A 12,242-nucleotide genomic window follows, 5' to 3' on the forward strand; every position below is an offset into this window, starting at 1 on the left:
TACCAGCCCTTACCTTCAGACTCACCCTTCTCCAACTCATTCTCCACATCACTGCCAGGGATAGTTACACAAACTTGTCTTTTCACCTGGTTTTGCCCACATACTCCATGTTTTCTCCTGCTTCCAAGTCTTCACTCAGTGCTGTTCCCTCTGCCTGGACACCTCCTATCCTTAACCACTTAGACATCGCATCCTTCTCTCCAAGGGGTCAGCTCAAGAGTGACTTTCCCTGTGGGGGATCCATCCATTCAGTTCTCTCCAGGCTAAATTAGGTGTTCTTTCATGTACTCATGACACTCTGTGCATCCCTCTACCCTAGAAACTCACAGAGTGATTCTGTAATGATAACACTTCTAATTCACCATTGGACTGTGAGAGGCTGACTATCATTGAGGCTGGACTATGTCTTGTTGATCATTATGTCCCCAGCTCTTAGTTATGTGCTCCTGGGGACAAAGGAGATACTCAGAAACATTTTTGAAATGAGCCCATAGCGTTATTATAAAGCTGCAAAAAGTATAGAAAATCTGGGACAACCCATACAATCTGAGGTCTCTGAGCAACCTAACTACAACCACTGAGAGAACCAAAAAATCTGATTTAGAGATTTATTTTCCTTTTCTTTCTCAGTTTTAATATTCAGGCTAGTGGGGGAGCTAAAATAAAAGTGACAAAAAAATTCAGCTGGGTAGTTAAACAGAATTACTCAGACTATTGTGAGCTACATTTCTTTTTTTAAGGAAATATATTAACACTTAGAGTAATTAGTATGTAAAGCAAATATTATTCATATCACGAGATCATATAGCTTAAAATTTTATTCAACAAACATTTTCAGATCATTTTCTATGTAGCAGACACTGTTCTAAAAATATCAATTCATTTAATTCTTATAACATCCTTAAGAGGTCATCACGACAAATTTGGAACTTTCTTTACTGTCTCATGATATTGGGCTGTCTCTTTCTCCCTACATCCAGCAGAAAGATTTGGAATTGAAGAGAATAATATCTACAGAACAAAAAATTCTTTTCAAATGACCTAAAAGGTATAAAAGATCTAATGAAGGAGATTATATCAAAATGAGTCCTGCAATATTTATCATCTCTCTCTAATGTGCTTATAAAATATAAAACAAATGATAATTTGAATATTTGAGTGAATTTTTGTATGGCATTGGAGTAGCATATTTAAAATAAATCACTGGTAAATCCTAGACAGCGGGATTCCAGAAATGGAATCTTTTCAGGATCAAGACAAATCTAGGCTTATCACAGCATAAAGTAGATATCAGAACAATATCTTGAAAATATTCTCATTTCTCCCCATTGACACTTTTAGGAAAGAGTGATGATTAATTGCAGGTAGAAAGCTTAAAAAGATGGAAGTATTGACAAGTTGAAGTGCCACCAAATGAAAAGTAATGGCACTGAGTACATAGGAATAGCACATGGGGTCCATATTTATGGATTGTCAACAGCAAGGAATTTGCAGAGGTTAATGAATGCAGGTTGGAACTAAAGTTGCAACAACTTTCCCCATTTTGAAAAGAATAGTACAGGGAAGCGGAAAATACAAATATTAATAAATCAGAGGAACATATTATACCACAGGATAACATTAGCAGATTTGTATCAATGACCATGAATGAAGACACAGAAGGCCTACTTGCCAAATTTACTGATGATAGGATGTCTAGAGAAATGGCTAATGCTTTGGAAAGAGCATCAGCATTTAAGATGATTTGGTTAAGCCTCAAATTAACAAAATGAAATTAATATGTACATTTACCATTTGGGTATCTCTACGTACAGGCCACCTCTTCACCCAGGTCTTTTCGACCATCTATTTCTAATAAGGCCTTTGGAATTCTCCACTCACTTCACCTGTTTGGCTTTCATCATAGCACTTGTCCCTTCTTCATATTCTTCTTAAGTAGTTATTAGTTGACTTGTTTCTAACTTCAGTAGAAAGTAAAATGCATGAAAGCAGTAACCTTGTTTAACTTGTATCTCTGAGTGAAATAAGAGCACTAAGTAAATATTTGTCTAAAAATAAAATGCCTATTTATTCCCTTCTCTTAAAAAGAAATTTGACTAGTGTGGATTGGGAAAATACCACAATAGTGTTTCTTGTGAAACATGACACTGTCGAATGATGGAAGCATCAGGCTGGGGTCAGAAGAACTAAAGATTTTGCCACTGATTCCTCACTTGACCTTTGGTAAACACTTAATTTCTCCAGGAACAGTTTCCTCATCTGCAAAACTGGGCCAACCTCTCAGGGGGTTTTAAATTAAGGAGCATGAAAGAATTTTGTAAACTGTAAAGAACAAAACAAATGTGAAGAATTATGATTGGGGGTGGGGGAGGGATCTTAAATAAAGACTCAGTATGAATAAACAGCGTCTTGTGACTTTTGAAAAAATAATTAGATACAAACATTGGCTGCATCCAAAGAGTAGTTTACATTTGTAGTGGCAAAACATATTACTGTATTTCCTCCTAGCTGTATACCCTGCAGGATATTGGCAACTGTCCAGCAGAGGTGGCACTGACATAAAAGGAAGACCAAGTGAAGGTAAGTTGTGAAGATAGTGTCATTTGAAAAACAATGGAAATAATTGGGGAACAGTGAACATAGGAAGCATGGAAGTGGGTGGGGGGAATTGTGATGCTTATGTGAAAGATTGTCACGTGGAGGATTTATTGCATGTAGCACCAAGATGCAAACTAGGAACTGGGACTAAAAGACTGAGAAAGACCGATGTCAGTTTAAGACCTTATTTTAATGTAAAGAAGAGTTTTCTAACTTCTAGAGAAGTCCCATGATGGTGGAGGGAGTGAATTGTGGTCACATCCAAACTAGGCGCAAACACATTAACAATATTATCAGAAGGCTTCTAATATTAAGCTGAAGTTTAGGCTAGATGATTCCAAGGCCCTTCCCACGTCCAGGATTGTAATCAATCAAATACAATGCTCCTATCATGGTTATTGAAAGTGAAAGGATCATGAACTCACACTCTAACAAATCCCAAAATGCTATCCTTAGAGACAAAATCAAGCCATGAGAGAACAGCAGGTGACATCAGTCCTGAGTCAATGAGAAGAAAGACCAGCGTGGTGTGGGCTTCCCCAGAGAGAGCCCCTCTTCTTGTGTACATCCTACTGAGAATCTGTTTAACGCTGTGGGGTATGTCAGTGCCACCTCTGCTGGACAACATTAACTATGATCACATTTTTTACCCTTAGTGTCCTTCAAGGATTTGCTGCTGTATTTCACATGACACTTGCTGTTGCAAATACAAATTCCAGCTATATATATATATAAAATCTCTTTCTCCAGTTTGGGAAGAGGGGAGGAGGAGAGGAGGAGATGCCTTAGATTCATCAAGTACTAGCTGAGTTAAGCTGGCAAAGCCAAGCAAATGTTAAATGACTTGCCTGAAATGACTTTTGCATCGTCCTGCTTGAGGAACACAGTGGCTGCCCCTCATTACTTTGTATTTACCTGTCCCAGACAAAAGCATCTGCAAATCCTATATTAAGCCTATGTTGCCAGGCTTGCCATGTGCACAGACCTACACAAGTCTGTGTTTACAGAAACTGCACTTGAGAAATGCAGGAACAAAAAAGAAGTAGAAAAGAGGGAGATGGAACCCACGGAGAAACAGGTTAATACCATTTTCACGACTTTTTTTTTTTTTTATCATATTCTTCTTAAGTAGTTATTAGTTGACTTGTTTCTAACTTCAGTAGAAAGTAAAATGCATGAAAGCAGTAACCTTGTTTAACTTGTATCTCTGAGTGAAATAAGAGCACTAAGTAAATATTTGTCTAAAAATAAAATGCCTATTTATTCCCTTCTCTTAAAAAGAAATTTGACTAGTGTGGATTGGGAAAATACCACAATAGTGTTTCTTGTGAAACATGACACTGTCGAATGATGGAAGCATCAGGCTGGGGTCAGAAGAACTGAAGATTTTGCCACTGATTCCTCACTTGACCTTTGGTAAACACTTAATTTCTCCAGGAACAGTTTCCTCATCTGCAAAACTGGGCCAACCTCTCAGGGGGTTTTAAATTAAGGAGCATGAAAGAATTTTGTAAACTGTAAAGAACAAAACAAATGTGAAGAATTATGATTGGGGGTGGGGGAGGGATCTTAAATAAAGACTCAGTATGAATAAACAGCGTCTTGTGACTTTTGAAAAAATAATTAGATACAAACATTGGCTGCATCCAAAGAGTAGTTTACATTTGTAGTGGCAAAACATATTACTGTATTTCCTCCTAGCTGTATACCCTGCAGGATATTGGCAACTGTCCAGCAGAGGTGGCACTGACATAAAAGGAAGACCAAGTGAAGGTATGTTGTGAAGATAGTGTCATTTGAAAAACAATGGAAATAATTGGGGAACAGTGAACATAGGAAGCATGGAAGTGGGTGGGAGGAATTGTGATGCTTATGTGAAAGATTGTCACGTGGAGGATTTATTGCATGTAGCACCAAGATGCAAACTAGGAACTGGGACTAAAAGACTGAGAAAGACAGATGTCAGTTTAAGACCTTATTTTAATGTAAAGAAGAGTTTTCTAACTTCTAGAGAAGTCCCATGATGGTGGAGGGAGTGAATTGTGGTCACATCCAAACTAGGCGCAAACACATTAACAATATTATCAGAAGGCTTCTAATATTAAGCTGAAGTTTAGGCTAGATGATTCCAAGGCCCTTCCCACGTCCAGGATTGTAATCAATCAAATACAATGCTCCTATCATGGTTATTGAAAGTGAAAGGATCATGAACTCACACTCTAACAAATCCCAAAATGCTATCCTTAGAGACAAAATCAAGCCATGAGAGAACAGCAGGTGACATCAGTCGACTTGCCGTGAGAAGAAAGACCATCGTCCTGCTTGAGGAACACAGTGGCTGCCCCTCATTACTTTGTATTTACCTGTCCCAGACAAAAGCATCTGCAAATCCTATATTAAGCCTATGTTGCCAGGCTTGCCATGTGCACAGACCTACACAAGTCTGTGTTTACAGAAACTGCACTTGAGAAATGCAGGAACAAAAAAGAAGTAGAAAAGAGGGAGATGGAACCCACGGAGAAACAGGTTAATACCATTTTCACGACTTTTTTTTTTTTTTTCCTTCTTCAGTCCCAGCTCTCCCGGGCGCGGGAGGAGGCTGTGGGCTGCGAACTCCACGCTGGAATGAGGAGTCATTGAGCCCTAGCCGAGGTAGCAGCTTCCCCTCCCGGTGTCCCTGCTGCAGCCTCTGGTGCCCGGTCCCTGGATGCTCAGCCTACTCCTCACCTCCCGGTGCAACATCGCCTGCAGACACAGCCCCGCCGGCGGACTAGTTGCCCGGCGGGCGGGAGACTCGGAGGCATTGGCTCCGTAACTTTTCACGTCATTTTCTGCTACTGAGCCCCTGGTCGCCTGTCCGCGCCTCCTCACGCCGCAGACCGCGGCGCCCATGGGGCAGGGGCCGAGCCGCTTGCAGCACTGAGCCGACCCGGACTGGAGCCCGTGATGTCCGGCACCAAACTGGAGGACTCCCCCCCTTGTCGCAACTGGTCATCTGCTCCGGAGCTGAATGCAACTCAAGAGCCTTTTTTAAACCCCACCGACTATGACGACGAGGAATTCCTGCGGTACCTGTGGAGGGAATACCTCCACCCCAAAGAATACGAGTGGGTCCTGATCGCCGGCTACATCATCGTGTTCGTGGTGGCTCTCATTGGGAACGTCCTGGGTGAGTGTCCGCCGGGCAGCCCCAGGTAGGGGCTGCCAAGTCCTCGCGCCCCCGACTGCCAAGACCCCTCCTCCCCCCCAGGGATGCACACAAAGAGGTGGCTGCTCTCGGGGTGGGGTTATATTTTTTTTTAAAAGTTTTCTGATTTTACGAGCCAGGACCGAGCCCTGGAATGGTGATCCCTTTTTCTGCAGGGAGCCGCATTGCCTTTGGGAGCACCAAGGTTCCAGGCGCGGGGAAAGGGACAGAGGCAGGGCTCTCCAGGTGGATTTGATGGAGTGTGGGGGAATTAGTCATCCTTTTGTGTAACGTGGACGAGTGTTTCGGGGGTGGGGAGAGGTCAGGCTGGCAGGATGAGAAGCTGTGCCCCTTCGGAGCAAGCTCTCCTGGGCTGTGGAAATCACAAAGGATTTGTGAGCCCGGTACAAGTGCCCTTTGGCGAGGGGTTGAGGCTGAGTCCACAGGCGGTAATGAAAGGGCAGGAAGTGGGAGCAGAGGCAAAGCAGGGAGGTGCACTCATGCAAGGAAGCTGAATTAAACAGGAGCCAAGCCGGGAGCGAGCAAGGAGGAGGGGCCTCTGAGAAAAGTACCAAGGAGATCACAATCATTCATCCCTCCATCCATTCATTCATTTATCCACTGTACCCATGTATTTTCCAGAGCATGCTTGTTTCCAGGCTCGGGAAACATTTGCAGCTGATTTCTTTTTTTCCAAAGACTAGACCAAGCTTTGTGCTAAGTTCTCACTATTTGTCGCTGTCTAGGTTGGTATGCAAGCATAAATTTCCTCTCCCACTCCCCACCTCTGCACAATTTCTGAGGGTTGAATAAGCGGTGCCGTGGCTAGATGGTGGCTGTGGTGATGGAGTTTATTAGGGCAGCTGGGAAATCGACTTAAAAAACAAAAAACAGGGGCTTTAGAAGGGAGGGACGATTGAACATAAATTGTGAATGGAAGGAGTGTGCACCTAGATGAATGGAGAGTAGGAGGCGTTTAAATGCAGAGGGCAGTGTGGAGGGAATCTCTGTGGAAAATGACAGGAGATAGGGGGAGGCTAGGAGAAGATGCTCTAGATTTTCAGTTACAAAAAGGGGTAGAAGATGAGCGAGGTGGAATAGGCTGGGAGGTGTTGAAGTCCAAAGTAGAGGCTTTGTAGCTGCAGTGGAGGATAATAAGAGAATTATCAGGCTCTCGGCGCTAGCCTGATTTTTACCTTCTCTCCCCATATGTGTCAGTCTGGGTAAGAAGCAGTCACAGTAGTCCCTCGCCAATTCAGGAGGCAGAATAGTTGGTAGTATGTGACTGAAAGGCATTCCTGAGAGAGCTGGTAGAATATTATTTGACAAGAAAGATAAGAATCCTCTGAGAACTTTAGTTGGCTCTGTCTGTATATTTTTTCAGGCTATTTTAACTTTGTTGCAGTTTTTTAAAGGCAAACATAAAGGAAATGTTTTGATGAGGCAGACAAGGTGAAAGGTGGAAATACACATGGTTAGGACCAGTTGTAAGGTTAAGTCTGTTAATCATAATGCTTTTCTTGTTTCCCTTCTCCTTGTCATCCATGCTTAGAGTTACAATAATTAAGATACATGGCTACTAGCATAGCAACATTTCACTGCATTATGCTAATACTTAATGATAAGTGAATAATCAAAATTGAACATCTATGAATACCTACTCTGTGCCAGACTCCTTCCCATACACTCTCTCACTTAACCTCAGAGTAACCCACATTTGACAGAAGAAACAAGACTTAGAGAAATAAAATGACTTATTAAGGAACATCATTAAGATTCAGTTCCATTTCTTCTGACCTCAGGTCCAGAATTCTTCACTGATATTCCACTCTAGATTTAGAAAGCATACAGAGAATTAATTCTTTTCTCCCACTGTCTGCAAGCCTATTAAATGTATTTCCTTTTCTCCCTTCCATCTATGCCCACTATTAATAAATTACCATGAGGGGTTAATGGTTCTGTGATTCTCTCCAACAAAAACCCACTGAGGGAGGAATGTTATTGCATTGCAGTAAAATTTTGACGTGTTTTTCAGGAATAGCTACAAATCATAATTATTTTCCTTCCCTAATTTTATTTTAGGCTTAACCTCTGTGATAAAATTTGCTCCTTTTTGCTGTTATTTTATTCTGGCTTGCACAGACCTGTGATGCATGGTTTTCATATCCTAATTGCATAGTTTAGGGGTGCATGTTTGCTAGCCTGAGGAGTGCTTTAGTCTCAGGAAAGAAACATCTCTGGAGTAGATGTTTCATAATGTCAAGTGAGAGAGCACTGTCCACAGCCCCAAGTGCTGAAATGTCCAATTCTATTCAACTTAAAAAAAAAAAAAAAAAAAAGATATACTCAAAGCTCTTTGTTTTCATGAAACTGACAGCTGTTTTCCTCAGAAATGAATGACACTGAAATCCTCTCTGGCTGAACTGAAACCCATATTCTTTATGGACATATTCCCTGAAAGCTGATGAGGTTCAAGTTTGACATTTAAACAAATAAGCAGTGTCATTACTCACAGACAACTTCCTGCTCTTTTAAGTCATTGTCAAATTTGCAAAACAGATTAGATTGAGAATCGCTTTTTTGCCCCCCTGGTATGTCATTTTATGCAGAGAATGGCAGGACAAGAAATCACATTATTCATGCAAGATAAAAGAGTCAACATTGGGTATGAAGGTGAAATACCACCGTGTAAGCAGCAGATGTAATCACTGACCCTTCTGGTCCGCTTATCACTTGTACTTTCATGTAACTAACTACTTGGAAAATCTCAACCTTCTTGAACTTACAAATATAGTGTAATCAGTTAGCAGTCATTACTCCCACAATGTCCTTTTGTGAGCAGAATGACAAGGTCTTGATCATACTTACCTATTTTTCTGCTCTCCATGGTGCCTTTCTCATTATATACCCTCCCCATTATCAGATGCTTCTTTCCCAAGCTAGAAAGCAGTTTATTGGGAAAAATGTTGACAAAAGTCATTCAAAATAAGGCAAAAAATTACTCTACATGCAATTTCATGATTATATGCATCCTAATAAAAACATATACACATCTAATTATAGAATTTTAAATCCTAGGAAGAAAGATGAGACAGGTTCTTTCTGGAAGCAGTGTTTTTCCAGCATCTTCAAAATTATATCACATATAACCTATTCCTAAGGATGTCTTGTACTTTAGACAAGTAGATGCATTCAGTTATTTGACCAGTACATTTTGAGCAATGTTATGTTTTTAAAATTAATTTGTATGGGGGAAAGTGTTCTTGGGGACACTCAAGGGAATATGTTTGATGTCATTCCTACTATTCCTTGAGTAGAAACTGGATGGAGAGATGGGTTCTAGTCAGTTCAAGTGTTAAACATCTGGAGGAAATGAGCAATTCCCTGCTTCTCTTACTTCCACTTTCAAATATATGATTTTCACCTGGAATGCTTCTATCTTCCCTGTTGTCATCTTCATATGAAAAAATGAGGAGAACAGTCAACAAATGACATCAGTCCAACTGTGCTTCTCACCTCTTATGTGACATTAGCAAGTTAACAAACTCTCTGAGGCTGTTTTTTCCAACTGAAAGTTATGGTTAATAATGCCTGCCTTGACTCACAGACACAGAGAATAGACTTGTGGTTGCCAAGGGGGAGAGGTGGTGGGGGAGGGATGGATTATTGAGAGTTTGGGGTTAGCAGATGCAAACTATTATATAGAGAATGGATAGACAACAAGGTCCTACTGTACAGCACACGGAACTATATTCAATATCTTGTGATAAACCATAGTGGAAAAGAATATGAAAAAGAACATCTATATGTCTATAACTGAATCACTTTGCTGTACAGCAGAAATAAATACAACATTGTAAATCAACTATACTTGAATCAAATAAATTGAAAAATAAAAAATAAATCCTGCCTTATAGAAATCCTATGAGGATATATATATGAGCATCCTCTACAGAGATATTTAGAGGAGTGTACACAAATATATATATTTTTTTCTTTTCTTGACACAGTAGACACTAAATGCCAATTTCTATCCCTTCATTCTCACTATTGAAATCTCTCCTTGGTGAGATTGGTAGCCATCCTGTTCCTCCGTGGCCAATCTGTAGCTCTGTAGCTCTTTATGGCCTCTACTCTGGCATTTTTCTCAATTGAGTGTTTTCATAAAAGCTGTTAGTGACATGGTGTTGGCACCTGTTACTCTTCTTTTCCATACCAGCTCCACCCTCCCACCCCAATTAGATGTTTAGTGCATCATGTTGACTACTTAACATTGCCTTCCCACCTCTATGTGAAAGTCGTTCCTAACCATCATGATGATTTTCTTTCTCTCAGTTTACATTTCCCTGCTCTAGGTTCCATTAACTCAAGAGTTTCTGAAATGTTAGCTGGCCAGTCTATCACTACTGATGTTTTAAACAGCATGCCCGTACACACACACAAAGATAATATGTTGATTTAACTCAGTTAAAGCACACTGCCCATTAATAAGTGTATCTAATAAGAGTTAAACTAAACTGGGTATGTGGGATGGGGGGAATACCTGTAATAGGGTTGCTTCTTACAGAGCTAATCATATGCCCCAGACATGGCAATGGCAGAGTCGCAAGTTCCCGCTGCTCCTAAGTCTGAGACCTTTCTTCTCTACTTGTCCCAAAGCCCATCTCAGCCCTGTGGGTCTTTAAAACCCACTCTTTCACACACAGGAAGCAGAAAGAGGTTAGAGATAATACATTACTGATCTCTGCCAAGACCCGATAGAAGTCATGATCAGTAACCGTAAAAGGTAAGGTTAGCCACTAAGCTTTAAACTTGTATGATTTTAGTTACAGAATGCAAAGCATGCTTACCTGAATAAGAGTTAAACTGACACCTCCACCTTTTTAGCAAATCATAGCCACTTAGTTTTACCGGGTAAAATAAATCATGTTTTTGACTTGAACAGAATCTCAGTGATAACTTTTTAAATGTCTCTCTCATAGATAACAGCAACATTTACCATGGGAAGACAATAATGAAATAACATGTGTTACTGATAATTTAAATGGAATAGGTTTTTTCTATATTTGAAAAAAAATGAGGAAAGTGAAATAAATGAAAATGTTACCAATGTATAAGACAGGCTAAATCTAACATACAAATACATGAAGTTTTATAAAATTTTTCTTGATTTTATTAGGGCATACATATGTGTTTTATATGTTTACATGAATTTTTATTAATTCATATTTCAGAACGTATTTGCAAATCATCACGTACTACAGTTACATTAGCATTACAAAGTCCCTGAATTCTTACTCAGCTCCTCAGATTTCAGGAGTATCCACCACTGGTGTTATTTCACTGATGAGAAGTGACCTTTCCATCCTTCTTCTTGTAGAATTCTGACATACCCCTCAACCTTAGGGATGCTGGCTCTGTTGAATAACGTCTCACTGGTGAGGTCCAGTTAATGACATGTGATGGGTGAAACAAAGGGTAGTTATTCGTCTCCAACTCCTCTTCTTGCTGCAAAGGAAAATGAAGAATATTTATGGAGTACTATATGCCAGGTCTTGGAAGCTACGTTCCACGTTGAATATATATATTTCCTTGATGCCTCATGACAAACTTATAGCAAGGAGATTAATAGCTTTGATTGACAAATGAGAAACATGAAATTCAAAAAGCTATTTTAACTAGTTCCAAAGTTTACTCAGACTGTAAGTATCAGCACTGGGTTTCTAATACAGATTTATCTGGTTCCATGGTCCACCTGTGTCATCCTGACTCTGTCTCATGCTTCTAATCCTGACCAAGAAAAAGGAAAGAAAAGAGAGAATGGGAGTGTTAACGAGGTGTGCCCTCCAGACGATCTATGGAGCTGTGCTGGCCAGTTGCCATGCTATTCCTCTGATAGACTATAGTCCTTCAGCTTGGAGGATGAGCTCATTTGATAATTTAATCAAGGTCAGGCTAGGGTTACTTTACAAGAGAAAATTTCAAGGTAAAAATAGGTGTTGTCAAAAAGGTTTTTGCCTGTTCAGGGGGGTGACTCTCTGGATAAACGTTAGATAATTGTGGCCAAGGATTATTTTGTTACCGAAGGTGCTGTCTTTAGAGACCATTAAAGACTGAGGACCTAAACATTTACTATCTCAGATAATCTAAAGATTGTTTTGTTCCTCCTTTGGCTTTCAAACCTACTCACACATTTCTTTTTTTTTCTTTCTCTGATGGAATTAATGTTAACTTTTTAAAAAAATCATAAGTTTCTATTGATTTGACTGCATACGTCAATCTTTATATCACATAATAGTGCTCCTGGAGCACAATGGTATTTTATATGTCCAAAGAGGCATTACCCATAATACTATAAATGAAATGAACTTTAGACACTGACAGTGGAACAGTTTGAGAGGCTATCAGATGAAATACATGACGTATATGACCAGTCTTTTGGATAGCTGACTCTTAG

The 12,242-nt window shown here is 40.1% G+C and overlaps 1 protein-coding gene across 2 annotated transcripts in view; it reads left to right on the plus strand.

Moving 5' to 3' along the window:
• The first annotated feature begins 5,537 nt into the window (after nt 1–5,537).
• Nucleotides 5,538–12,242, plus strand: part of HCRTR2 (hypocretin receptor 2) — a 116,230-nt gene continuing 109,525 nt past the window's right edge. The window contains exon 1 of one of the 2 annotated variants that reach the window (XM_024754699.1): nt 5,538–5,767. In XM_024754699.1, coding sequence (XP_024610467.1) covers nt 5,545–5,767 — 223 coding nt within the window. In that variant the 5' untranslated portion in view covers nt 5,538–5,544. The remainder of the gene's footprint in view (nt 5,768–12,242) is intronic. The other variant, XM_024754698.1, reaches the window with a different exon arrangement.

This window comes from Neophocaena asiaeorientalis, unplaced genomic scaffold (assembly GCF_003031525.2).
Source record: "Neophocaena asiaeorientalis asiaeorientalis breed wild unplaced genomic scaffold, Neophocaena_asiaeorientalis_V1.1 scaffold319, whole genome shotgun sequence".
NCBI lineage: Eukaryota > Metazoa > Chordata > Mammalia > Artiodactyla > Phocoenidae > Neophocaena > Neophocaena asiaeorientalis.